Genomic DNA, 25,049 nt, shown 5'->3' with positions numbered 1-25,049 from the left:
GCGGCGGAAGCACATAGCGCTGAAATAAAGTGTTGCATACTGTTTGGCGCAACAATAATAAAATATCGCATATTTTGCGGCTGCACAGTATTATAGCAACGCTTTTTATGGCCAAGCCCCCGAGCTCGATTCTGTTGTTTCACCAGCCGCAAGCTAATCTGCTGCATTTTCTGCTGCAAAAATACAATATATATATATATAAGACAACAAAAGATTTGGTAAAATACAGCTAATCTTGACTTGAGCTGCTAAGTATGCCAATTTGAAAAGCTTAAAAGCAGTTGAATGAGACATATGGATACGATTTTTCTTAAAACAATTAAATCAGCTTTACTGTAAAAATTGCCAATTTTAATTTAAAGGCACCCAACTCTTGATAGTTGCTGCACAATCTTGGAGTTAAATGTTTTTCTTAAGCCAAATAAAAATCCCGCTGCATAGAACTGATTTCTGATTATTATCGTTTTTATACTTCATTTAGAAACAAACAGTATATCTTTATTTATATACTCCTAGATATACTTATTCATTTCAATTTCAATTTCAACTAATATCAAAGTCTAAGGTTATTAATTCAAGAATTCAATGGATTCATCCATAATCGATATTAACATATATCGATCACTACCATAAAAATCGATTACATTCCACTTTCAAGCTCAACACCAATGGGTCCTCATTAGGGATTCATATTCAAACTTATCTAGAGGGTATCCTTTGCTCAACCCTTACCATTTTTCCGCTTAGTTGTTTGTGCCGTTGTCTGCCCTCTGCTTCCAATTTCAAAGCAACAAAAACTTTAATGGCAACAAATGCTCTCCCAGCCAGCTCCATTTTATATTTGATATTTTATTACATTACATTTCCCTGGCTTATTACATTTTGGCTTTTAAGCTGTTGACACAACTTGATTTCCGCAATCGTTCCAACTACCCTCACACGCCCTTCCACGCCTTCTCCTCCCCTAGTCCGACTGCTCGCATTACGGCAACCGTGACTGGTCAGCAGTGCAGTTTGCTGTGCTGCTGGTTGTGGAGGCCCAGGTTCAGCTTAGTTCAGTCGAGTTTGGAGTCTATTCGCTGTTTTGGTGTCCCCAACAAGGGCCACCCACGTCGTTTTGTTTTAGCTTTACGTTCGCCTCGCTCTTTATGCCGCTCCGCTCTTCCGCTGCCGCTGTTCCGTTCCTCTGTTCGTTTCGCTTCTGTTTGGCGTGTTTTTGTATGTGTTTTCACTTTTGGGAGTTGAAGCTGCCTGCTGCCTGCTGACTGCTGCTGCTGCTGCTGCTTTTTGTGCTGACCCAGAAAACAGAATTGTGTCTAATGGGTTTTTGTTATGTTTTTTGACATTTTGGGAATAATGTTTCCGCTTCCGGTTTAAGGTGTGCTGTGCGAGCGCACTGCCAGCCGGCTGTATGCGACAATTTCCGCTGGGCCCCACGAAATAAGGTCAACATGCTCTTTAGCTGATTTCATAAAACAAAAGTCACACGCCAGTCACCCAATGCCAGATGGAAGTCGAGAGCCTCTCAGCCCATTTTCAAGCATCTCATATATATACTACATATATATTTATATTTTTTACGGTGTAAACTGTAATGGCTCGAGTGCTGCGCTATCAACATCAAAGATGGGCACATTCAGATATTTTCAGCTAATTTCAGTACGCCGTAAACATGACAACGTAATTATTTTTTCTGTCATCCGCCTTCGTTTCGCTAAGGGTAAGACAAAGCTCCCGCTCCACTGCTGGGTGGCTGTGATTAATGGCGCCGAGGCCGAGGCGACATTTGCATACGAAATTGAAAGTAAATATTTGCAGTGATACAAAAAATGAAATGAAATCAAAATAAATATATTTGCGAAGCCAAACACGAAGCTTTGCGCTAATTGCACTTTGACTTTTGAACCGTATGCAAACCCCCACGAGTATCGACAGTCTATAAGCAGTACACACACACAGCCACATACATACACACAGCCTGCTCATGTCAGCGTCTATCTGTGTCAGTATCCTTTTATGTCTGGCTCTGACAAAATTAGCCAAGTAATTCACAGCGCTCTGTCAAGTCTCAAGGTCTCAGACGCGTCAATCAAGCTGCTTCTGCGACGCCATTCGCTGAACATTATATATATATATATATATCTGCTTTATTATTATCTCGTCTCGTGCAATTTAATTGCTCGAATTCTGTAAGACTTCCAGCCAAGCAGCAGCAGCAGGTAATTTGCGCTGCCATCTGTCGCACTCCCTGGTAATAAATAAAAATCGATAAGAAATGCTCAACTTGAGCTTAAAGTGTGCCTTTAAAGTCGGCAATTCCACCGAGCTGAATCCACTTGAAATGCGCATATTTCAGCCCGCTGAAGGGCTAAACACAATTTATGCGATTTGCATAAATGGAGTCCAATTCGATTATTTATGGAAGGGGTTTCTACCATTTTCAATACTTTCCGACTTATGTTTGCGATTAAAATTCGGAGAAATTTATATATGCATGAGCTGTTAAAACTTAGTGGATTAATATTTTATACCTAATGGCTTTCGAAAATGAAACTTGAATTCTTTAAGGAAATTTCTTAAATTTACAATTTATGCTAAACTGTGGATACTTTTAAAATATAATATAATATAAATAAATAATAAAATAATTTAATATAATCAACATATTATTTTGTATTGGAAAAATAAAAATATAAAAAATATGAATATACAAATAAACTGACTGTTTCTGTTATTATTATGTATATTGTTTTTATTTAAACTAATTTACAATTTTTGTTTAACTACATATATATAAATTTTCGTGAAAATTAAAAGTTCATTAGATTGGATATTTTTGAGTGTTTTATTTTTTTTAAATAATGCTTTTAGAATAAAAGTATAAAAAAGTTATGAAGAAAGTTCGGTTAGAATATTTTATATATTGTATTAATTTCTAATATTATAAGAGAGTACTCAGCAAAATTCATACCACTTTTAATATATATATGGTTCAAATATATATGGTTAGTCTTATTGATAATTATCAAAAGAACTTTGCCAATTCATTGAAAATTCTATTAAACCTAATTTCAGAATATAATTTTAAAGTTGTATAGAAATATCGTCCTACATTTCCACATATGCATCTGACATATTAAACCTAATTACAATGTCTTTTAACTGTACTATATTATTTGATGATAATCTCAGACAAAGATGATTTTAATACTGATTTCTATTAAAAAGAACACCTAGAAGCACTTGCTACTTTAATATACTCAATATAATGCCAAGTCTCTTAGCATTCAAGGCGCACGCACAGCAGAAACTATTAACTGATATTGCAAATCAGGCTGCACCCGAAATAACTTCTATTTATGTCTCCCGAGACACATGCACACACAGACACACACGCATACACATATTTATATGCACATAGCCTATATTTATACTTAGTATATGGTAGCGCAATATTATCATTATTAGAACTCATTAGCAGCATCATTTCAGCCAGAGATATTCGACGAGGGGCAGTGAGTGAAAGCGAAACGATATACAATCTATTTGAATAGGCGGGGCTTGACTGTTGGCATGGTATGAATGTGTGCGAGTCTAAGGGTGTGTAAGTGTGTGCGTGTGTGTAGCGCCTGAAGTGCTAACATAATATGGCAACAGCACAGACCGAAAGACAGAGAGTGGACGAGCTATGGCATGAGTATTGAATGTGAGCTAATTTGCCCTGAAATCCGTTATTATGTTGGTTGAATAGTGGAAACAAATCACAGGGAGTATTACGTACATATATGATTATTATTTAAGATTATAGGCTATAAAAGGGAATTCTGACTGGACTGGAATAATTAATAAAAAGATGAATTCTCTGAAAATTCAGATGTGCTGAGGTTATTACCTCCAGAATCACCCAGAAGGACAATCAGAATGAAAGTAAAATTCGCATTCGGACAGCGCGCATTGTCATTTGCAAACGGTGCGACTTAATTTCTGCTGGCTCGTGTCGTTTGGGGCACATGAGAAAATGTACAAGAGAAAATGCCTGCCGGAAATCGTCTGCATTGTGCGAGATAACAATTTTCATGCAATGACCGAGGCGAACGCTGCGCCCTGACCAGCTAACTACAACAGACACACACACACACACACACACACGGAGAGAGAGAGTGCCTACCGCACTCATTACTTGTAATGGCGCTTGATGGTGATGATGACAGCTACAACAACAACAACAACAACAACACCAGCAGCAACAACAGCAACAATGGTGTTCAGCAACTGATGCGGAACCGGGCAGCGGATTGCATTTCAAGTGGCATTTCTCGATGCTGCACACACACAGTTGTATACAAAATCCAAAAGCCCGGGCCAGACAATGCCAAATGTACTCGTAACGTTTAATTTCCGTCCCAAAGAGAGACCGAGAAAGGGCTGCAAAGTGAGAGAGAACGCGAGAGGGAGAGGCCGCTACATACAACATGTCTGCGGCTAATATTAAACTAAGAATGCCATGAGGTACGAGAGAGAACATCGCATTATGTGCAATGAGCATGACGATGACGATGACGATGACGAGGACGAGGACAACAGTTCAGTAGTTCACCAACTCAGCAGTTCCTGTAAGCTCTGTCCGAGTGTGGCCGTCGGGGTGCCAGCCCTATCCGCATATTCGCATTCGCATCAATTACATTACATTCAAGCCATAATCGTTATCAACGTGCATCACGGATTTGTTTGCATTCACCGAGTTTTGTTTGCCGATTTGTAGCCACAATGGCGACACGTCGAACGAGTGAAGAGCAAAATATTGCTGCTAACCATGATATACGGATGAATGGCCAAATGTGATTAAGGTTAATAGAAAGCAAACGGGAATACGGTTGACTGCTGAAGCTTCTGAATTAAATCTGTTGGAAATATTGAATTCAAAAAACAAACTGTATTCAAACGGTTGATTCGAAGGGGCAGTGTATGTATAGGATTTATTTTTAACAATTTTTTGAGTACCTTCAATTATTTTAAATTATTATTATTTTTTTTTTTTTTAAGAATGTATAAATCTTTTTTTTTTTTTTTTTTTTTTTGCTACAATTACTGAATGCAGCTTTTTTAAGGTCTATAGATCAGGCCTGTGGTACAGTACCCAGCAAATATGTCGTATATATTGATAAATATGCTGGACTTTCGATTTGACTATGTGATAGTGGTCTACTGCCTCACTTATGCCGAATCTGTTCAGTGTTGAGCTCATTTTTGATAAATGTTTTTCTTGGACATGTTTTGAGTCATTTTCCATTGTTGCATATTCCAAAAGTCGAACATAGAATCTGCATCAAATTTTCGTAGATTTGACTTTTTTATAGTCCTTTGAACACAGGAGAGGATGATATTTCCTTACGATTAAGCTGCTAAATGCAGGAAATGAAATATTTCTTGATGTTACCAAGTGGAGACTTTGAGAGATAAATATAAAAATAAAAAATTAAAATATTACTATACAAACAAAAATTGTCTACAAAAGCAAAAATACTATTCAAACAAAAATACTAAAATAAAATAAATTTCAGAAAATACTTAAGAATCAATTCAACTATACAAAATTGAATAATAATAAATAATAAATACTAAATGACTCTTTTCACATTTAATATATGTATTTATAGATCTGTTTAATATTTAAACTTCAGAGATAGTTTCTGTTATGACTATATTCAATCGTCAGCATCGTTACACGTTTTGTGCCTTTAACAAATATTTTAGAAAATAAACCAGAAAAACGAAACCTGAAACCTGAAACCAAAATGAAAAGATCTTAAAGTAAAAAAATAAAAACAACAAGTAAGAAAGCTCTAGTCGAGACTGCTCGACTACGAGATCCCCTGAACCCTTGGAGCAATAGATATTTCACAGGCACACATACACACACACGCATACAGACACACACACACACACACACACGCATACACACACAAACGCATACACACACACACATACACACACACATACACAAACACATACACACACATACACAAACACATACACACACAAGCACCCACGCATAAACACGCATGGGCTGCAGTGTGCGCTTACTATGAGAACTTAATTGTTTAATAACTTTTTTTATGGACGTACGATCTTCATGAAACTTTCAGATTATGATTATAACATGAATATGCATGTAATTGCCAAAGCACAAGTCTCTAGTATTTGAAATACGGTTTTTACAAAAGTGATGGTGAGGGGGTGAATTTAAGGGTGGGGGGTAAATTTTAACAAAAACCGAAATTGTATAAATTGCATGTAAGCATACATTAAAAATTTGGAGACTCTAGCAATAAAGGTGTAGAAGATATAATTTTATAACTGGTTTTCGATAAGGTTTTTTATCGATAAAAAAAGATCGGGATGAGTTATCGATTTTTAATGATAAACTTGATATGCGCGCTGTAATTACGGACATTTAAAAAAAAATTTGAAGTCTCTAGCTCTTATATCTTCTGAAATCGACGCGTTCATACATACGGACAGACGGACAGACGGACAGACGGACAGACGGACGGACGGACAGACGGACAGACGGACAGACGGACAGACAGACGGACAGGGCCAAATCAACTCAGCTCGTCACCCTGATCAAGAATATATATACTTTGTGGGGTCTGCCACGCCTCCTTCTGCCTGTTACATACATTTCAACAAAACCATTATACCCTGATTTCCCATTGAAAATGGGTTCAGGGTATAAAAATACAGATGAGCGTAAAAAGCTTTGCCGTTTCCATTGCCTTTGCCTTTTGTGGGGATTATATGCTTTGTTGTGGAGCCTTTGAGAATTAATTTGAGCATATATTTTATGACACTCAACTTTAATATTTGTGGACATTTTCTTCATTTGTCTGACTGTCTGTTCAGCTCTGCTTTGTTTTGTTCTCCTTGCAGAATGCTGGCCCTGGACTATGCCGGAATCGTTGGCTGTGCGACGCTCGCTTTTGTTCTATACTTAAACACATTAAACGCCGGATTTGTCTACGATGACAGGTGAGAGAAATTTAACCGAATTAAAAATTCCATATGTCAGCAAGTTGACGAAGGTAAATGGGACTCAAGAGCTGCGAGAAGCCGTGTCTCTGGGTCTCCTCCTGCTCGACGGAGCTCGGGGCGACACTTTGTCGACGGCTACCCGCCTGAATGACTGTGTGGCTAAGTGGGTGGGTGACTGGGTGGCGGATGGGTGGTTGAGGTGGTTCGATGGTGTCGAGAACTTTTTATGATTAATTGGGCCGCCAAGTGCCGCGCATTGCGTTTTGATAAAAATCACTATAATAAATTTTACGGGTTGCCTAATTGTAAAACTGGCAACGAGCTGCCAGCTTATCGCTGTATATATGCATATACATATACATAAATATGTATATAGAGTATATATTATTTGGTTTATTGTCAAAATCAGACTGGCTGCTGGCTGCTGGCTAGCAAATTAAAAAACAAAAACTGTTGATTTATGTTGTCCTTTTGCCGGGCAGCCACTGTACAAAATTGGTCTGAACTTTTTCTTCTTAGGCTCATTCGTAGCTCACCTAGCATTGAAATGCTGCTGCTGCTGTTGTTGTTGCTCTTGTTGCTGCTGCCCCCCACTACCCCAAAACTGAACCTGAACGCAAACGAAATTACCCATAAATATCAAAAGTCATGTACAATGGACAGGAATTTCCCCCGAGGAGCAGCACTTGGAGCAACAGCAGCAACAGTCAGGCGGCAGCCACAGCTCGGACAGCCGGACAGGAAGAGCTCTCTCCACTACCTATACCTTGCCCCATGCCCATTCCGTATCCCATTGCCATTGCCATTGCTATTCCCATTCCGAGCTCCATTCCCATTTCCCTTCCCCCTCCCATTTCCATAGACGAAGTCAACCGCTGCGTTTCTGGACGCCAAGTGACGCCACCACTACAAAAACGAGCAAACAATTGGACTTGGTGTACATTCAGTTTTTGGGTTTGGGGTAGGCTCTGCGCTCTGGTGGGAGGCGTGGCTCAGCAGCAAAGCAACATAAATGGGAAGTTATGCACAAAGTGCTCAGCCAAAAGCTTCAGCTGTAGCTCGTTATTTTGTGCAGTTGCTCCTGCTCATATACCCTATAAGCGGGCAGCCAAGTGAGGTGAGCTTAGCTATAGATGGCTTACATAACAGCTATGGGTACATCTTTGATAAAGAAAGTTTTATTTTCTTAATTGTGAGTGTTTGCAAAGGCAATGAATATAATATATGTATTTATATTCACAGATCGATTATCGAGAATTTTACTTAGCATTATAAAAAATATAAATTTTAAAATATTTAAAATAAATTAATATTTAAAATTATTTATATATTCTTATAAAATATATAAAAATTTTAAATTATTATAAATCTGTATATAAAAAATTTCATTACACAATATCTTCTAGTTTATATCCAACTTACCGTCCTCCTCTATTGTTTTTTTTTTTTTTTTTTTTTTTTTTTTTTTTTTTTTTTTTTTTTTTGCTGAAAACAAGCACAAAACTTACAGACACACTCAAATAATAAACGCAACTTATGTAACTCAGTGCCACCTTAGTCCGCCACGTCCTGCCACCGTCTGCTAGCCTAGTTGAACAAGGCTTCCCTTTTGGGGACGAAAAGTTCTTGGCGAGCTGATGTTTTTTTGGTCGGAGCAGCGGATGCTACTGTGGTCAGCTTCACGCAGCTGCCAACACCAGCTCCAGCACTGGCGTAGCCTACCTATGCAGCTTCAGCTATTGTTGTTGTTGCTGTTGTGGTCACACACAAATACACACACACACACACACACACACACACACAACATGGCCACAGTTGCCACATGAGCACAAGTTATTATTGTCAAGCCAAGCCAAACAAAACATGATTTATTAAATGGCAGCATTCCCTTCAATTTGTTTCCTATCAACTGGAAAAAGAGCAATGGCCAATGCTTACACACTGCCATAGAGTGTGTGGGGGTGGCTGCTTGGTGGGCGTTTCGAGGGTGTGGCATAGCGATCCATAAACATTTTTCACGTGTGCTGTGAATTGTTTCATGTTTTGTTTCGTTCATCGTTTTGCCATACACACACACACAGAGGCCATCGAGACATACATAGGTGTGGGTGGGGTGTGGGTGTGAGTGTAATATGTATTCCTGTTGTACAATAGTTGCAGAGATATGAGTTTTTAAAAAGTTTCGCATGATATATTTCGGATACAAATCACAAAATAAAACGAATTATGTTCGAAGTTAAGACCAACACAAACATACACACACACACACACATTGCCTGATAATAAATGCATAAATTAAGTGTTTTTTGTGCTGCAATTGAGGTAACGATCTTTATGTAATACTAATGAGATAAGTTAGGTGCAGGTGTAGATATATGTAAACATATATATGAGGGCAAGGCAAGCAAATAGTTTGTAATTTGTATTACTATGACAATCATAAGTATTTTAAAGAATATTTTGTTCCTTTATAGTCATCGAAAATTCTGCTTTAGTTTTGTTTATTTATTTAAGTACTTTAAGCCTAAAATAATAAATTTAATGAAAATGTTCTATAATATTAGGAAGCTCTAAAATTTATCGTTGGAATAACGTGACTAAAATTCATAAATAATTAACAAATAAATTAAAAATGGCCCTTTATATAAATCAATAGTTAATTTCACATATACCCGATAAAATCTTGAAGTACTTATGCATTTATTGTGCACGCAACCTAATTATTATTTTCATTTCAATTATCTATATTTCTTTTACCAAAACGAAAAACATCCCAAGCCGGCTTAATGCTGTTCCCATTGCGAGTTATGCTCTTATGCTTATAATATTAGGTGGTCCAACAGGTTTATCATTTATCATTTGGCCACAGACTTTGTCACTCGATTTTAAAGAGCTTGCTGTGGCAGTTTTTGTAAGGCTTTGCCTATGGTCAAACGTTTCACACCTCACAACTTGATATATTTGCCTCTGAACACTGAAAAAAGACTGAAAAATACCTACAACAACAACAACGACGCAGCTACAAAATGTTGCCAAAGAGCCAATCTGCAGTCTTACAATAATTTATGTGCCGTATTAAAAGGACAGTGACAACAGACAACAACAACAGCAACAAGAACAGCAACAACCACAAAAGAGTATGAAACGTATACGTAATTTTTTGATGGCCATACGCCCGTTAGGCTCCAAGCGCACTTCGACAGCGATAGAGTGGGCACGGCTGGAAGCAACGGCATTTTGTGCTCGTTTTCCATGCTTTCTTTCTTCTATTTTTTATAGAAAATCGAAAATTTTCACTTTGCATAAGCAGCAGCAGCAGCTCCACAAAACATACAAGTGTTTGCGGGTAGCCATAACGCCAGTGTATCAGGTGAGGGGCGACAACAAAGGTAGAGATAGAGCGCGGGCCCAGAGCGAGAGAGAGAGAGAGAGAGAGAGAGAGAGAGGCAGAGAGGAGTTGCTTGGCTGGCATGCGGACGGAGAGGCTGTGCCTCAGTGTGTTACGCTCCACATTGGGTGTGCTCGCTGCTGATGCTATGATATATTGTCTTCGACAAAAGCCAACCACAGTCCTGTGCGTGCATGCGTGTGTGAGTGCGAGTGTGAGTGTGAGTATGTGTAGGTGAATCTTTTGCCAGAGAACAGTGGAGCGATTCTTGTAATTCTATGTAAGAAGATATTATATTAGCTATGCAAGTATAAATTATAAATATTATTTTTCTTTAATTAGAGCGCTCCGGTTGTTAAATAATACATTTAATTATTTTTAAATACAATTTTTAAATACAATTTTTAAATACAAATAAATGTTTAATAATTAAAATTAATAGATTTTAAACAAAGTTAAGACATGTAAACATAAACATTCAAATTTTATATAATGCAAAAATATACTCAAGGATATATATTTTTTTGAGTTTATCTAAATTATTTTTTAAATTTTAAATACATACATTTTTATTTTTTATTTAAAAATATTTAGTTTTAAATTTTATAAATATATATGAGCAATTCAAACAATTTATTAATATATTGTATTATGAGGAAAGTGAATGAACAAAAAGAAAACAAAATAAAGAACAGACTAAAAATATTTTCCTTACATAATTAATTTGAATTCCAAGCTCTGTTTATATGTATATCTGAAAATTATATTAATAACGAGCTTATCTATTCCATGCACTCATCACATTCTCATTTGCCCTCTCCACTCGCTTCCACTGTATCAGGCTTAATGCCTAGTGCCTCTGGCCATGGCTCGTGCCATGGCAAAGCAGCTCCTGTCTCCTGGCTACAGTGCTCGTCGCCTGCCTGGCCCTCGAGTGCGAGTGAAGAGCGAACGATAACGGCAGCTACTACATGCCACACTTGTAAGCTGCTTGAATCTTGGCATTTTTGCTGCTGCCTCTGCCTTTGCCTCTGCTGCTGCGGCTGCTGTTGCTGACAAAGTGCCCCACCACCAATGCTGCCTGCACGGCTGTTGGTGTTGATGTTTTCGTTGTTGTGCCCCTCTACTGCCTCTGCTGCCACCTGCTCAGCGAGAGTATTGCTATTCATTCACTAGTTACGATGATAAAGCACAAAAAAGGCACTGCGGATATTCTGCTGATGAGACGATAATGTTGACGCTGACGTTGGGCGACAAGTTTCGGCGTCGCCGAGGCACAGTAACACAGTCACCAGCAGCTCACTCCACCCTCCTCCCGCGCCACCCACACTTTGACTGGGCAAAAATTAAGCCGAAAGGCAACACAGAGGAGCTTGGCATACAATGCCCTTGTTGCTGTTCAAAGGTATGCAGCCCGAAATGCTTTTCAATATTTGCCATCGTTTGGCTCCTGCTGCTTGAGATCCTTGCAAATGAGGCGTAGCTAAATTTTTGTTGTGCGTTGCCATAGTGCAAAGCAACAGAAATGCAAAAATTGAAACTGCAGCCGAAGCACACAGGAAAAGTGTGTGAGAGAGAGAGAGAGGGGCTTCATACCCTAGCTCAGTTTTTCTTGAGCTCTGTGTGTTTCCGATAAGAATTTGTTTGCTGTATCTCTCTCCCTCTCTCTATCTCTCTCTCTCTCTCGCTCTCTTTTTCCCCCTCTCAACATTTTTGTGGCTGCTTTGCGCAGAAGAAAATGCCAATTGAAATTGAAGTATAGATGGAAGTACCAAAGCAATGACTACTGCTGTTGCTGGTAGCGGTGGTGCTGCTGCTGCCCCACCAGTAATTTATCCACGTCTCACCACCGAATTTGCGCACCCAATTTGTGGCATATGCCATACACCCGCTCCACACTTGAGCGTGCGCTTTTATGCCACCATTCATGCATATGAAGTGTTGCATGCAACACACACACACCCACAAACACACACACATGGACAATAAAGCATTGAGAACCATTCACAATATTTTTATATAGTATTTCCGGGCAGCTGCTAAATAAAATATTCGTATTAAAATTGAAAAATGCAATTTCATATTTTTTTTGGCTTCCCTCTTGAATTGCTTTAGAAATTACAAAAATATTTGGGTTTTTGCATATGAAGTGCTTTTATTATTTTTACCTATCCATTATTTATTGATGTTTCTTATATGGCTTGAAAACAAACGCATCCCTTCTATAGCCGCCAGCTAAGCAAAACAACAAAAAACGAAAGCCGAAAAACCAAAAAAGGGAATAAAATGCTTGTGTTAACTTTTGAGTTTGAATGCCAGAAACCTAAAACTACGGCCCGCGGGCCAGTTAAGACCAAAGTAAACACAAATTACTTTCGGGCGAGCGTGGATGTCTGTGCATGTCAGTTATCTATGAATGAATAGCCGAGTTTAAAGCTTTAAAACTAAACTTTGGGGCGCATGAGGCGAAAAAGGGAATTTCCATAATTATAAACTATTTCTATACTTTAAAGCTTATGTTAGTTGCCTAAATAAAAGTTTATTGAATTTGTGGGAAATGAACAAACGTATCTATAAGCCTTAGCAGAAAGTCTAAATTTTCAAATAATAATGAAAGGCATATTCGAGAAGGATTTCAATTACTTTTTAAGACAATCAATTGGTTTGAGCTCGGTATAAGAACTTACTATATGCTATATATTATAGCTATATAGTTGTATGATCTATAACCTATATATGATTTTTATACAATATATCCCATATATGTAAATTACTTATTGCCTTCAAATTTTGGATTTAAATTTAATTAAATACTTTGTAAAATTTACCTCCCATAGTTTTAGCATAATTCCTTGATATTTTATGGATATGAAACATATATTTATTGTATGCTTTAATTATTTTACTCAGTCTCTTAATGTTCTGACAAGTTTTGTTACCTTAATCATTTTAAAACGCTTTTATGTTAATGTGAAAGTTCCTTGACACAGTCTGCTATAGAATTTTTTTTATATATTATGTATTATATATTATATTATGAGAATAATTACTCTATATAACATTCAGTAATAGGCTTTAAACAGGGCTTCATCATGCCTATAAATAAAGCTATGTATTTTATGAAAGCCTTATTTCACTTCATCGGTAATCACATGGAAAAGTCCAATAGAAATTTTCATGTTATTCAACTTTTCTCAAATACCTGTTACACTTATTCACCATTATCGAATATATTTGTTTGGCCTGTGTCATTTGAGCGCAGTGAAGCGTTGCCTCTGTAAGGGAAGGTTAATTAATAGCGTTTGCTGGATAACGTTGAAAACTAATTATGCATAAAATAGCTAAGGTATTATTGCAAACCTACTATAAATTTCAAACTGTGCAACAATAACAACAAAACAACATCGAGAACAACAACAACGACAGCAGAGGTCCTAGGCCTTGGCTGGAGCGACGCGACGGTAGTGGCACTGGGCCAGGGGGGGGGGACAGACTGGAAATCGATTAGAACAACAAGCAAAGCTACAACGGTGAGGCAATTACCAAAGAGCCGTTGACTTTGCCCAGTGACAATAGAGTGTGCCGACGAGAGTGTGTGTGTGTCTCTGTGTGTGTGTGTGTGTATATATAGAGTAGAATAACAACAACAACAATAACACTGAGCACGACACCAAGTGCGCCAACAAATCGGCAATTAATCAAGGCACGAAAAGGAGGCAGGAGAAGGCAGCGAGTGTTGTCCTGTCGCTCGGCACTTTAACAATATTTATGCCGGGCACAAAAACAAAAGGACAATAAAAATAAGCAGAGGCACAGCGTTCGCTAGCCTGGCTAGCTCAAGTTGCATGTGGCAGGAAACCCGATCCGATCCGAGCTAACTCTAGTCCACACCGGCTCGATTCGAGTCGCGTCGAGTGGGAGTATAGGGACAGAGAGAGATAGAAGCAGACAGAGAGAGAGAGAGAGAGAGGGAGAGCGAGTTAAGTTTTGCCGCAGGGCTTTGTGCTTTGGGGCTGACTGGGCAATTAATCATTTTAATTAATAGGACAGGTGTGCCACAGGTTGTTGTCGGTTCAGGTAATGCGAGCATGCTACACTCTGCTATCTCACTCCCACTCCCACTGCCACTCTATCGCACCATCTCACCACCTCTATCTTTGCTTGCAGGCGCGCCATCTTGGGCAATGCGGATGTAACTGGAAACGGGCCGCTGGCTCAGCTGCTGCAGAATGATTACTGGGGCACACCGCTGACGGACAGCGGCTCCCATGGCTCCTGGCGTCCGCTGTGCGTGCTGGGCTTTCGTCTCAATTTCGTGCTGGGCGGCGGCGCTGCCTGGCCCTTCCACCTGGTCAACCTGCTGCTGCACGGCCTGGCCACCGTCTTGGTGGTGCACGTGGCACGCAGCCTGCTGCCCACACGTGCGGCCGTCTATGCCGCCGGCTGCCTCTTCGCCGCCCATCCCGTGCACACGGAGGCTGTGGCCGGTGTGGTGGGCCGTGCCGACTTAAGTGCCACAGTTTGCTGGCTGCTCGCCTACCTGGTCTATCGCCGGCACATGCTGCACAGGGATTGGCGCTCGCTGGCGCTCACACTGCTGCTGGCTGTAGCGGCGCTGCTCTGCAAGGAGACGGCCATTACGCTGCTGCTGCTATGCGGACTGTGCGACCTCCTGGGCCTCGGCCAAAGCGTCAAGCATGCCGGAGACGACAAGGTGAGTGTCACAGCAGCTCCTTAATACTAAACATCTGTGTGAACTGACGCACTTGAGTAATATCTTTACACACATATAAATTATATATGCTAATCTTCATCCCTTACACATGTGTAACATATTCCCCCATCTCTTGCGATTCCAGCATCGCCTGCGCTCGCTCACCATTCTGAGCGCCGCTCTGCTCTGCGCTCTCTACTGTCGCCTCAGCATTGTGCCACGCCCCTCGACTGCATTCGCCGCCGCCGATAATCCGACGGCCCATGAGCCCAGCTGGTGGACACGCACACTCAGCTACCTGTACCTGCCTGTGGCAAACTTTCAGCTGCTACTCTGGCCGCAGCACCTGAGCTTCGATTGGGGCATGGAGGCCATACCACGAATCAGAACGCTATGGGATGCCCGTAATGTGCTGAGCCTGTCATTCTACGGCATCTTGCTGGCCGTGACCTGCCAGGGCATTCGCTGGCGCTCCACTGCCAGCAGCTCCGTGGACTATGCAGCTGTGGCCACGAGCATTTCGCTGCCGCTGCTGCAGCGTCTGGGCGGCAGCAGCTGCCAGGCGTGGCACGGACTCGTCTGCGCCTGCCATCATCAGCTCGAACCGCAACAGCAACAACGATCGTCGCTGCAGCACAAGGCTTCAGTTGACCGGTCTGCCTGCTCCGCCTCCTCCGCCACCTCAGCTGCAGCGACATCCGCATCAGCGTCTGTCTTTGTTACCTGTATAGCCTTCATGGTGCTGCCCTTTCTGCCCGCCTGCAATTTGTTCTTCCACGTGGGCTTCGTGCTGGCCGAGCGTCTACTCTATCTGCCCAGTGTTGGCTATTGTCTCATGCTGGGCCTAGGCTTTGGCCGCCTCTGGCAGCGTTTGCACAGCTCTGTCCACAGGCTGCTGCTGCTCTGCTGTCTTGGCCTGCTGCTGGGCACCTTTAGTCTGCGCACGATTCAACGCAATCTCGACTGGCAGAACGAGGAGCAGCTGTTCCGTAGCGCTATTGCCATCAATCCACCGAAAGGTAGGTGTAAAAGAAGCGAGAAGAGCTAGAAAGAATTTATTATATTGAAATTATATGATATATAGCTTTATTTGGTCCGTGAAATTGATCTAAAATCAGTCGTTTGATTCAAGCAACTAAACTAACTAAATCTTAACTTAAGTAAGTTAAGTTAAGCTGAAAAAGGCTTTTTTATATTAATTAAATGAAGAGCTTAGAATCTGATTTAAAAGTCAAACCAAAGGCCACATAAAACTATATATTTAACGTTATATTAAAAATTATTTTTATATTTACTTAATTAGCTAAACGAAGATACGGCACCTTTCAAGTTACTTAACTAAGCTTTTACAATTTATAAAGTTTCTTAAAGCTACTCAAATTTAAACCTCTCATATTCATTGACCTATATTTTATACATAATTTCCCTATGAAATGTATTCCACTTTCGACTCTCTAGTTTGCATTGACTTGAACTACTTTCGACATTCTTTGCAGCTCTGGGAAATCTGGGCAGCGTCTTGAGCAGCCAGGGACGCTATGAGGAGGCCAAGCTGGCGCTGCAATCGGCCCTGGCACACCGACCAACTATGGCCGATGCGCACTTTAATCTGTAAGTAAACGAAGCTTAGCACGTCCAAGTCATCAGCCCGATGCAAATTGAAGCAAAATTCGCGCCTGCATTGCAATTTTGCCAGTTGAGCGTTTTTCTGCGGCTGCCGAAACATGCAGCCTGAATGCTCAAAATGGATGTCAGTTGTTGCTCGCAGCCTTTTTGAGAATTCAAAAGCTCAAAGTGAATGGCTGGCGCGACCTTGGCGCAGTTAAGGGGCAATGGGAGGCTGCTGTGGGGTAAAAAGCAAATGGCTCGGCAGCGCTGTGGTCGGTGGCACGCCTTTAATGCCAAATGGCAGCTGCTTCTGTCCTGTTTGCCACTTGCCAAAAACGTTTGGACAACATCTGAGAAGTTGGGACCAACAAAAAAAAAAAAAAAAAAAAAAAAACTGAACGCTGGCCCCGACCGCTGCGCGCATACAAATCAACTGGAGCCGAAGGATAGGTGAGGGAGAGATAGAGTAGGTAGTGAGGAGTGGAGAGTGAAGAGCGCTGAAGGGGAGGAGGAGCACAGAAAACGCCATGGTTGCTGGACGGACACGGGCACATGTTCAGCATCTTCTGGATGGCAATTTGCATGCACTCGACAACCATCAACAGCAAACAGCTGCCTGCTGGGCACTTGTACCTCTATGTTTTGATTTCTCTTTTTTTTTGCGCAGCTTCCCTTTTGCTTAACCATCCACTCACATTCACACTCCACACTCCACATGGCCGACCCCTAAGTGTTGGCAGTACAGGCTTTGAACGAGTATTGCGCTGTAATCCCCTGCAGAAACGAGTGTGTGCCATTAATTAGGTCATACTGAATGCACTGCAGCCGCGGGGAATGTGCATCCTATGATATCTAATCTCAGTTGCCTAACAACTGCTAAAACATTAAAGCTCGGGGAATAGCTATTTAAAGAAAAAAAAAAAGACAAAAATAGATGTCACGGCTTTGAAAATGTGGCAGAAGTCGGGGCTGATAACATAGATAATGTGACCAATGCAGGAATGATGGAAGATGAGAGTGATGAGAAATACCTGGTATGCTGACGAATTTGCAAATTGTGTAGATTTATAAAAGTTGTTAAGTTAAAACTGCAACTATTTGCCAGCACTGTAAATATTGAAATTTACGTTATAAACCAAACAGGATATTAAATATTCATATACTACAAGTCAAAGCCAAGATTAAAAGTCTAAAGATTTTCTTACAAACCAAGGAATTTGCTCACAAATCTCATTTTATATTGAACAAAATATTAAAATACTTTTTTTTTATATTAAAAAATAATTTTATAAAGCAAAGAAAATCAATCAAAAAATAAAAATAAATTCAAAATTAAATTTAAAAATAATCATATTTATTTTTTAGATAAGACTGCTATTTATTTTTTATTTTTGATTATTATTATTTTTTTTGTATATTATTTAATTTTATTTTTTTTTAATTATTTATTTTATTTTAATTCAAAATTCAAAATACAATCAAAGGATTAAGAAATAACATAAAACTTATATCATTAAAGACCTTAAAAAATAAAAATTGATAATAAGTTATATTGTATATTAAGAATATATACTCTGAATAATATAGCACTGCTTTATGTTTTCTTATTTTAAAAAATATTTATAGAATTATATTCGTGGATATGTGAGAGCAGTCCAAAAATGCAGTCATTTCGATCACGTAAAAATAGTTTATTTTCAATAAACTTGAAACTGTTTGCGCCACATGCCACTTGTCGGCGAAGTAGATGGCAGTTGGAATGCGGCTTAGCGCAATACTGGCAAATAACTGGACACATGACAGCTCGATTGGCATTTACTCTGTAGTGTGTTGCAGTTGAGATGCAATAATGCAGCCAGAAACTGCAGAGAGAAGCTGCAAGTTAAACTGCTGATGCATTGCGTCGCCAGTCGCTGGACACTCAGCGGTTGCTGCTGCTGCTGCAGCTAGTGTTGCTTTGGCTTTTGAGGCCAATGACACTTGCACTTACCCAACCGCTCCGCTGACCCGGACCGGGACCCCCCTGGACTTCAGTACGGGCACATGGCAGCAGTCAGCAGTGTGAAATGTACTCTCGACTCTGGCTGCAGCGACCGCCCGCCAAGCTGAGCTGCCTTTCAGCTCCCATTGGGAACGGTGGCAGGGCAAACATGCGCCAACATGCCAGCACATTAACCAAGCCCCCCCCCCCCCACTTCCCTTTGGCATATGAGTGCGAGTGTCCTTTTGAATATGCAGCCACGTCATTTTCCGTTTTTCACCCCGGCCAGAGCCAGGCAACCAATGCTCATACGCCCCGTTGTCATTGTCATGATTCTTGTTGTCGTTGCTATTGTTGTTGTTGTTGTTGTTGTTGCCCCTCTTATTGTTGATTATTGTGTTTGACATAATAGGCTTTACGCTCCAAAAAAAGCAGAGGAAAGAAAAAACTAAAATGAAAGGAGACTAAAAGAAGCAGCGCAGGAAGGCCAGAAAACCTTTCGCTTTGCTTCTTTGGCAAATTGTAGGAAAATCCCTTTTCGCTCGCTTGCCAACTTTTATCCAACTTTGCCCCTTCCCCCCATCCATCCCCTATCCCAAAGGCTCCCGCGCACAAATGCAAACTGAGCTGGCGACAGCTGTGCGCCCAATACAAATAATTGCACACGACTCCCGGTTGGGAGCCCCGGTCTCGGAACCGCAGCAGCTGCTCCCAACTGCTGGGACCAGCTAACTACCTTGCCTTCTACTATGCGCGCCGGTCTGTAATCATGCGAGTCTAGTACATAATGCCCCACTGCCCGCCTGTTGCTAAATTGCCATCATTTAGGACACGAGCGTAAAAGCTGCAAGGCAGAGCGCAGAAACAGAGACAGAGACAAAGACAGAGACAGAGGCAGCGTCGAGTCAAATAAGAAACTGAAAACTTAACTCTGATTCGTCGACAATGCGTAATTACACTGAGCGAAAAACTGTCTTTAAGAATTGAAGGGTAACACAGCCACGAGTGTCTAACAAATAACAGTTGATCGTTTGTTTGCAAAATTTAAAAATTGATTTAAAAATTACTTCTTCCTATTGGCTTGGTTCATATGTACTTTGAGCACACATACATATGTCATACCTCTATCATATTCTATGTTAAGGATTGTCGATTATCTTATCCACTCCTATGTTCCACTCAAAGATAAAAGCAACAACATTATAGAATAAGGTGACCCGGAATTCTTAACCCATAAGCCAAACCCTTTCACTTCCCTTTTTAGCAAAGAAACTGCAAAGGACAAAATTTAGAAAAAACTTAAAGGATTTTAATTTGACCTAGCCTATAAATAAATTTGTCTTGAAATAGCATCAGTAGACTACGAGCACTAAAACATGAAGCTACAACCTGAGAAGTATCAAATAAAATTCTCTACATTCCACAAATAAATAATATACAAAATAATATTAATGCACACATTAAAGCAACCACAATGGAAAATATACTTTTCAATCAGCTGACAGACGACAAAAGCAAAAAAAAAAAAAAAATAACAAGAATGTAAATGTAAAGTCAACGACATGAAGGCAAAACGCGAACTTCATAACTGCTAAGGCTTCAAGTTATTAACTTGGCTCAAAGCGATACCCGATCCATTGCTATTTCTCCAGTTTGCCCGGCTGTCACAGCACCACTAGCCAACAGTCGCCAGCAGTCCAACTATAACCAAGGCGCTGAATTCATTTTAGCGATGGTGAAAGTTTAAGACGCTTTTCTCTGGCATTTTGCTCGTCTGCGCCTTTTGCTCAATGTTGGCCGTTGGCTTTTGCAGCTTATCGAAAAGTTGGCTGATTGAATTTTTAAAACCCGGCGCCCACTTGCATTATGCAGGCGGCTGTGGGCTGTTGGGTGGGTGTTGCTGCTGCTGCTGCCGCTAATCTCAAAGTCAAGTTGGGTCACATTTCCATAAACACTTTATTTGAACGTCGCTGCTTAAAGCTGCCAAGTAATAAAAAGCAAGCGCCTCGGAATGTCAAATTTCCGGCATCTAATCGAAAATCAATGTCAATAGCAAACCTTCAGCCAGCTGCCGCCGCTCCTCTGGCCTCCACTAATCCCCACCTGCAACGCGGATAAGCAGCTGTTTGTACATTATTTACTCGTAAAGACATCAATAGTAGCACAAACCTCCCCTTCAACGTGCAACCTGCGGCTGCTGCGAAAATTTCTGTTGCCATTGCTGTTGCTGCTGTTGCTGCTGCTGCTGCTGCTGCTGCTGTTGCTGCCGCCGCAACTGCTGCTGTTGCCTTTTGCCACGTGTCCATGAGGCGCACGTCGCGTCTGCGGGTCTTCAGCCCCGGGCATCACCCCTTCTGCCCGCCCGAATGCCAGTCAACTGTCATGGATTTATTGTGCTGGATGCTGCTGTGATTTTTAGCTGTAGCATGCCACATCAAAGCTAGACGGCGGCCCAGAGACTCAAACAGGGCGCTGAGATGGGCAGGGGGAGGCACACTACAAGTAACAGGCAACCAAACACCAAAACCGAAAAATCACTGAGCTGTATAATTCGATTTCTGTTTTTCACTCGTTTTTTTTTACCCATCCCCTCCCCGCCCACAATCCTTACCTCTACCAGTAGCTGTTGTTTGCTTACCTGCCAGAGTGCAGGAGAGGGAGAGCAATCAGGCAAGCGAGCGAGAAGGAGAAAGAGAGCGTGCAAATGGTATAAAACAACATTTTGGGTTTTCTATATTGTGGAATAGTATAGAATAGAATACTCGCACTCAATATTCAGTTGAGCAAATCCATCCGTTGTTCGCCTGCAATTCGCATGCATTCACTTGGCTCGTTTCGCATTGCTTCCCACTTGTCTGCCCATTGGCATTCCGGACTGCAGTTGAGCGGAGGGGCGGTGGGGCGTGCGGGACGCGCATCTGAAATTTGTGGGCAACGGGAGACTTTACATGGAATCTCAATGGGTTGTTGCTCTACGATAAACAAAATTTAAGCAAATGGAAAAAAATGCAATTGTAGCTAGTGTAGGGCGAGGGCAGATCGAAAAGTTTAACTAAAAGATTATGAAAGCGAATTAGATAGAAAAAGCTTATGCTAACTATGAAGTTACAAAAATATCATATTTACAAAATATAGGTAATTAGAAATTAACGGTTCATTAAAACGATTGAAACTGAAAAAAATATACATTTTTGCTATTAAATATTAAAAAAAAAATTTTAATATTTAAAAAATGTTTATTGTTTGAAATAGTATTGAAAAATTGTTTTAATTTTTTCTTTTAAATAATTTATTAAATTTTCATTTCAAAAAAAAAAAATAAATAAATAAAAAAAAAAACATGAATAAATTAATAAAATATTTAATATTTCTACATTTGCCCGCTTGTTGATTTTATGAACTTCTTGTCGCAACTCAACACAAATTTTAGAACTCGTCGTTTGTTTGAATAACTTACTGTTGTTGTTGTTGTTGTTGTTTGTTGCTATTCATGTTGTTGTTGCAGTGTCGTTGCTGCTGTTATTTTCGGGTGATGCTATTGTGCAATCTGTGCATGAGTTTATTTTGTACGGTTTTGTTACGTTCGGGCTGCAAATAAAATGCATCCTTTATTTAAAAGCACTTATTCATGCATATACGTACTCTTTGTTTATATTAAAAACCCAGACGAGTTGTCTATGCATAACCACACCCACGATTTCATACATATTTGTGTACCCAATGCGCACGAGAGACTGACTCTCGCATTCTGCGGAAGCTCAGCTCTGTTAATTAAATGAAGCCAACGTCTGCATGGTTAGCCAGAAAACTAAGTATACGCCCAGTGAAAAATACTTGAAGGTCAACATTCTGAAGTATTTGACGGAGCGCTGCAATTAGAGCCGGCGAAGCACCAGAGAAACCGCAGCAAAACACAGCGAAAGTTAATTTAGCCCGGCACACTATTAGACCTCGGCTAGCATCCAATCTCGGCTCTTGAATAACTACTAGCCCCGTCTTCATTATTTTTCCCGGCTTTTTTTCACTTTAGCATTTCTAACAAGTTTTGCGTTATGGTTTCCTTATGTAAAACAAGAAAGAAAAACGAATGAAAAAGACAAAGAAAATAACACAACTTCAGCAAGAAGCAGAAGCTGAAAAAATAACTCTGGGCTGTTCTCATGCGTATTTTCACTTGTTTGTTCTTTATTATAAATATATTTTATATATATTTAAGCATTGCCCAGCACTGCACAGCTGAAATCATATATATGTATGAATATAAAATATATTCGTTTGTATCTATATTCGTTTGAAATGTCATATATGTATATAAGAAAATACGCTACTTAATTCAAAATATACGTTTTAAATCTGTGCAAATTATAATACTTTAAATTCGAAATAAAATTAAATTATTTAAATAAAATGTGTCTAATATTCAAATAAAAATTTGAAATAACATAATAAAGATGTAAATAAGCCCAAGACCAACTACATACTCCACTTAGCATGAGAGACCGCTAAAGCAATTTTGTTGCATACTTTCAGGGGCATTGTGCATCAGCAGCAGCAGAACTATAGCGCCGCTTTGCCCTGCTATCGCCGGGCCATACAGCTGCGTCCACAGTTGGCGCCGGCTTACGTGAATCTGGCCACCACGTTGCTGGCCTGGAACCAAGGGCGGCAGGAAGAGGCAGCAGCTGTGTTGCTGGCGGGCGCTCGATTGCCGGGGCATGGCGTGCGCGATCGCAGCGCCCATGAGGCGGCACGGCACAGTGCGTACCTCCAATTAAGTGCGCTGCATCGCTCGCAGGGCCACAGCCAACTGGCCGTGGAGGTGCTCAACGAGGCACTGGCCATGTTGCCCTTGGAGCGACGACAGCAGCGCGCCACGCTGCATCAACGGCTGGCGGCGTTGCACGTGGAACTGGAGCAGTGGCAGGAGGCGGAGAGGCAGCAGCAACTGGTGCTGCAACTACAGCCAGGCGAGGGCGTTGCATATGTGTCTTACGGCCAAGCATTGGCCAGAAATGTAAGTGCGAACTCTTGTTGACATGCAACGAGTTTTAACAACTCTCCCTCTCTCTCTCTCTCTCTCTGTCTCTATCCGTCTACCTACAGTGCAGTCGCTATGCAGAAGCCGAGCTGTGGTTTAAACGTGCCGTGGAGCTGTCACCCCTAGAGCCGAGCACACATCATCATTACGGTAAGTGGACGAAGAAGTCGTGCCTATATTTGATCTCTGCTAACTAACAGCCTGTCCATACAGCTGACTTCCTGGAGCAGCAGCAGCGCAAGCAGGAGGCGCTGGGTTATCGGCTGCGCGCTGCTGCTCTGGCGCCCCATAACTATGCCCTGCAGTCGGCCGTGGCCGATGCACTTCGTCTGCTCAATCGCTTCGCCGAGGCGGAGCTGTGGTATCGCCGAGCCGTTGCACTGCAGCCGCAGGCGGCGCACGCCCACGCCAATCTGGGCGCCATTCTGCAAATGCGCGGCCAGCGGCAACAGGCGGTCGATTGTTATCGGCGGGCGTTGCAACTGCAGCCGGGGCATGCCACAAGTCGCGCTAATCTGGCCAAAATGAATGTCAACATCGATGCGAACACGTAGCAGCGGCTCAAAGTATTCGATCAATAAAACTTCACTACATCACCAATCAGGAAGGTATAAGGGAAACATTTAGATAGATATTCTTATAAAACTAACTAATTGTGAATGTTATCGATTGTAAGAAAAGTTTTTAATTAAAAGCAAAATCATATATTTTACAACAATTGTTTGAATATGAAAATTCATTCAGTGAGAGGTGAGTAAGAAAAGATCTCAATATTTCAATTTATGCTATTAAGAAAAAAGATCGATAATCGGGAAAGTAACTCAAATAGCAGCATACAGCGAACAAGTTGCAGTTATTCATCTTCAGCAAATTTCTAAGCTGAATATTTATTATGAAAATTAAAATAAATCTACTATGCAAGAGCAGTTGATATGCAACCTCAATTTATCGATAAAGATCGATTTTTCTATAAATATTTATCGATACGCTACTGTAGAAATCTTGATTAATAATGAATATAGAATAAATGAAAACAAATTCATTATCAATCAAGATTTCTACAGAAACTTATCGATACACATTTCATTTCATATTACATGAATTAATATTTCATATTTTCAATTATTAATCTCATTGAAATTTCAATTATTTTTCTCTACTCTCTACAAGTCTATCAATAATAGAAATCTCAAGAATAAAATTCCTTTTAAATTTTGCCATTCAATTCGCAACAAGTTAAAGCTGGTAACGGCCCAGATTTTATGTAAAGCTGCTTTCATAACAG

At 40.6% G+C, this 25,049-nt stretch overlaps 1 protein-coding gene across 1 annotated transcript in view; it reads left to right on the top strand.

Annotated features, from left to right (window-relative positions):
- The window catches only part of Tmtc1 (Transmembrane O-mannosyltransferase targeting cadherins 1), a 57,356-nt gene extending 32,874 nt beyond the window's left edge, over nucleotides 1-24,482 (top strand). Inside the window, exons 3-9 of the mRNA XM_089463588.1 lie at nucleotides 6,934-7,032; nucleotides 14,591-15,137; nucleotides 15,283-16,156; nucleotides 16,634-16,748; nucleotides 23,257-23,740; nucleotides 23,830-23,914; nucleotides 23,978-24,482. Of these exons, the coding sequence (XP_089319714.1) occupies nucleotides 6,934-7,032; nucleotides 14,591-15,137; nucleotides 15,283-16,156; nucleotides 16,634-16,748; nucleotides 23,257-23,740; nucleotides 23,830-23,914; nucleotides 23,978-24,318 (2,545 nt within the window). The 3' untranslated portion in view covers nucleotides 24,319-24,482. The remainder of the gene's footprint in view (nucleotides 1-6,933; nucleotides 7,033-14,590; nucleotides 15,138-15,282; nucleotides 16,157-16,633; nucleotides 16,749-23,256; nucleotides 23,741-23,829; nucleotides 23,915-23,977) is intronic.
- The last annotated feature ends 567 nt before the right edge of the window (nucleotides 24,483-25,049 follow it).

Source organism: Drosophila arizonae, chromosome 3 (genome assembly GCF_054131065.1).
Source record: "Drosophila arizonae isolate 15081-1271.41 chromosome 3, UAZ_ARI_1.0, whole genome shotgun sequence".
NCBI lineage: Eukaryota > Metazoa > Arthropoda > Insecta > Diptera > Drosophilidae > Drosophila > Drosophila arizonae.
Note: the sequence above shows the minus strand (reverse complement) of the source record. Positions and strands in the feature narration are given on the sequence as shown.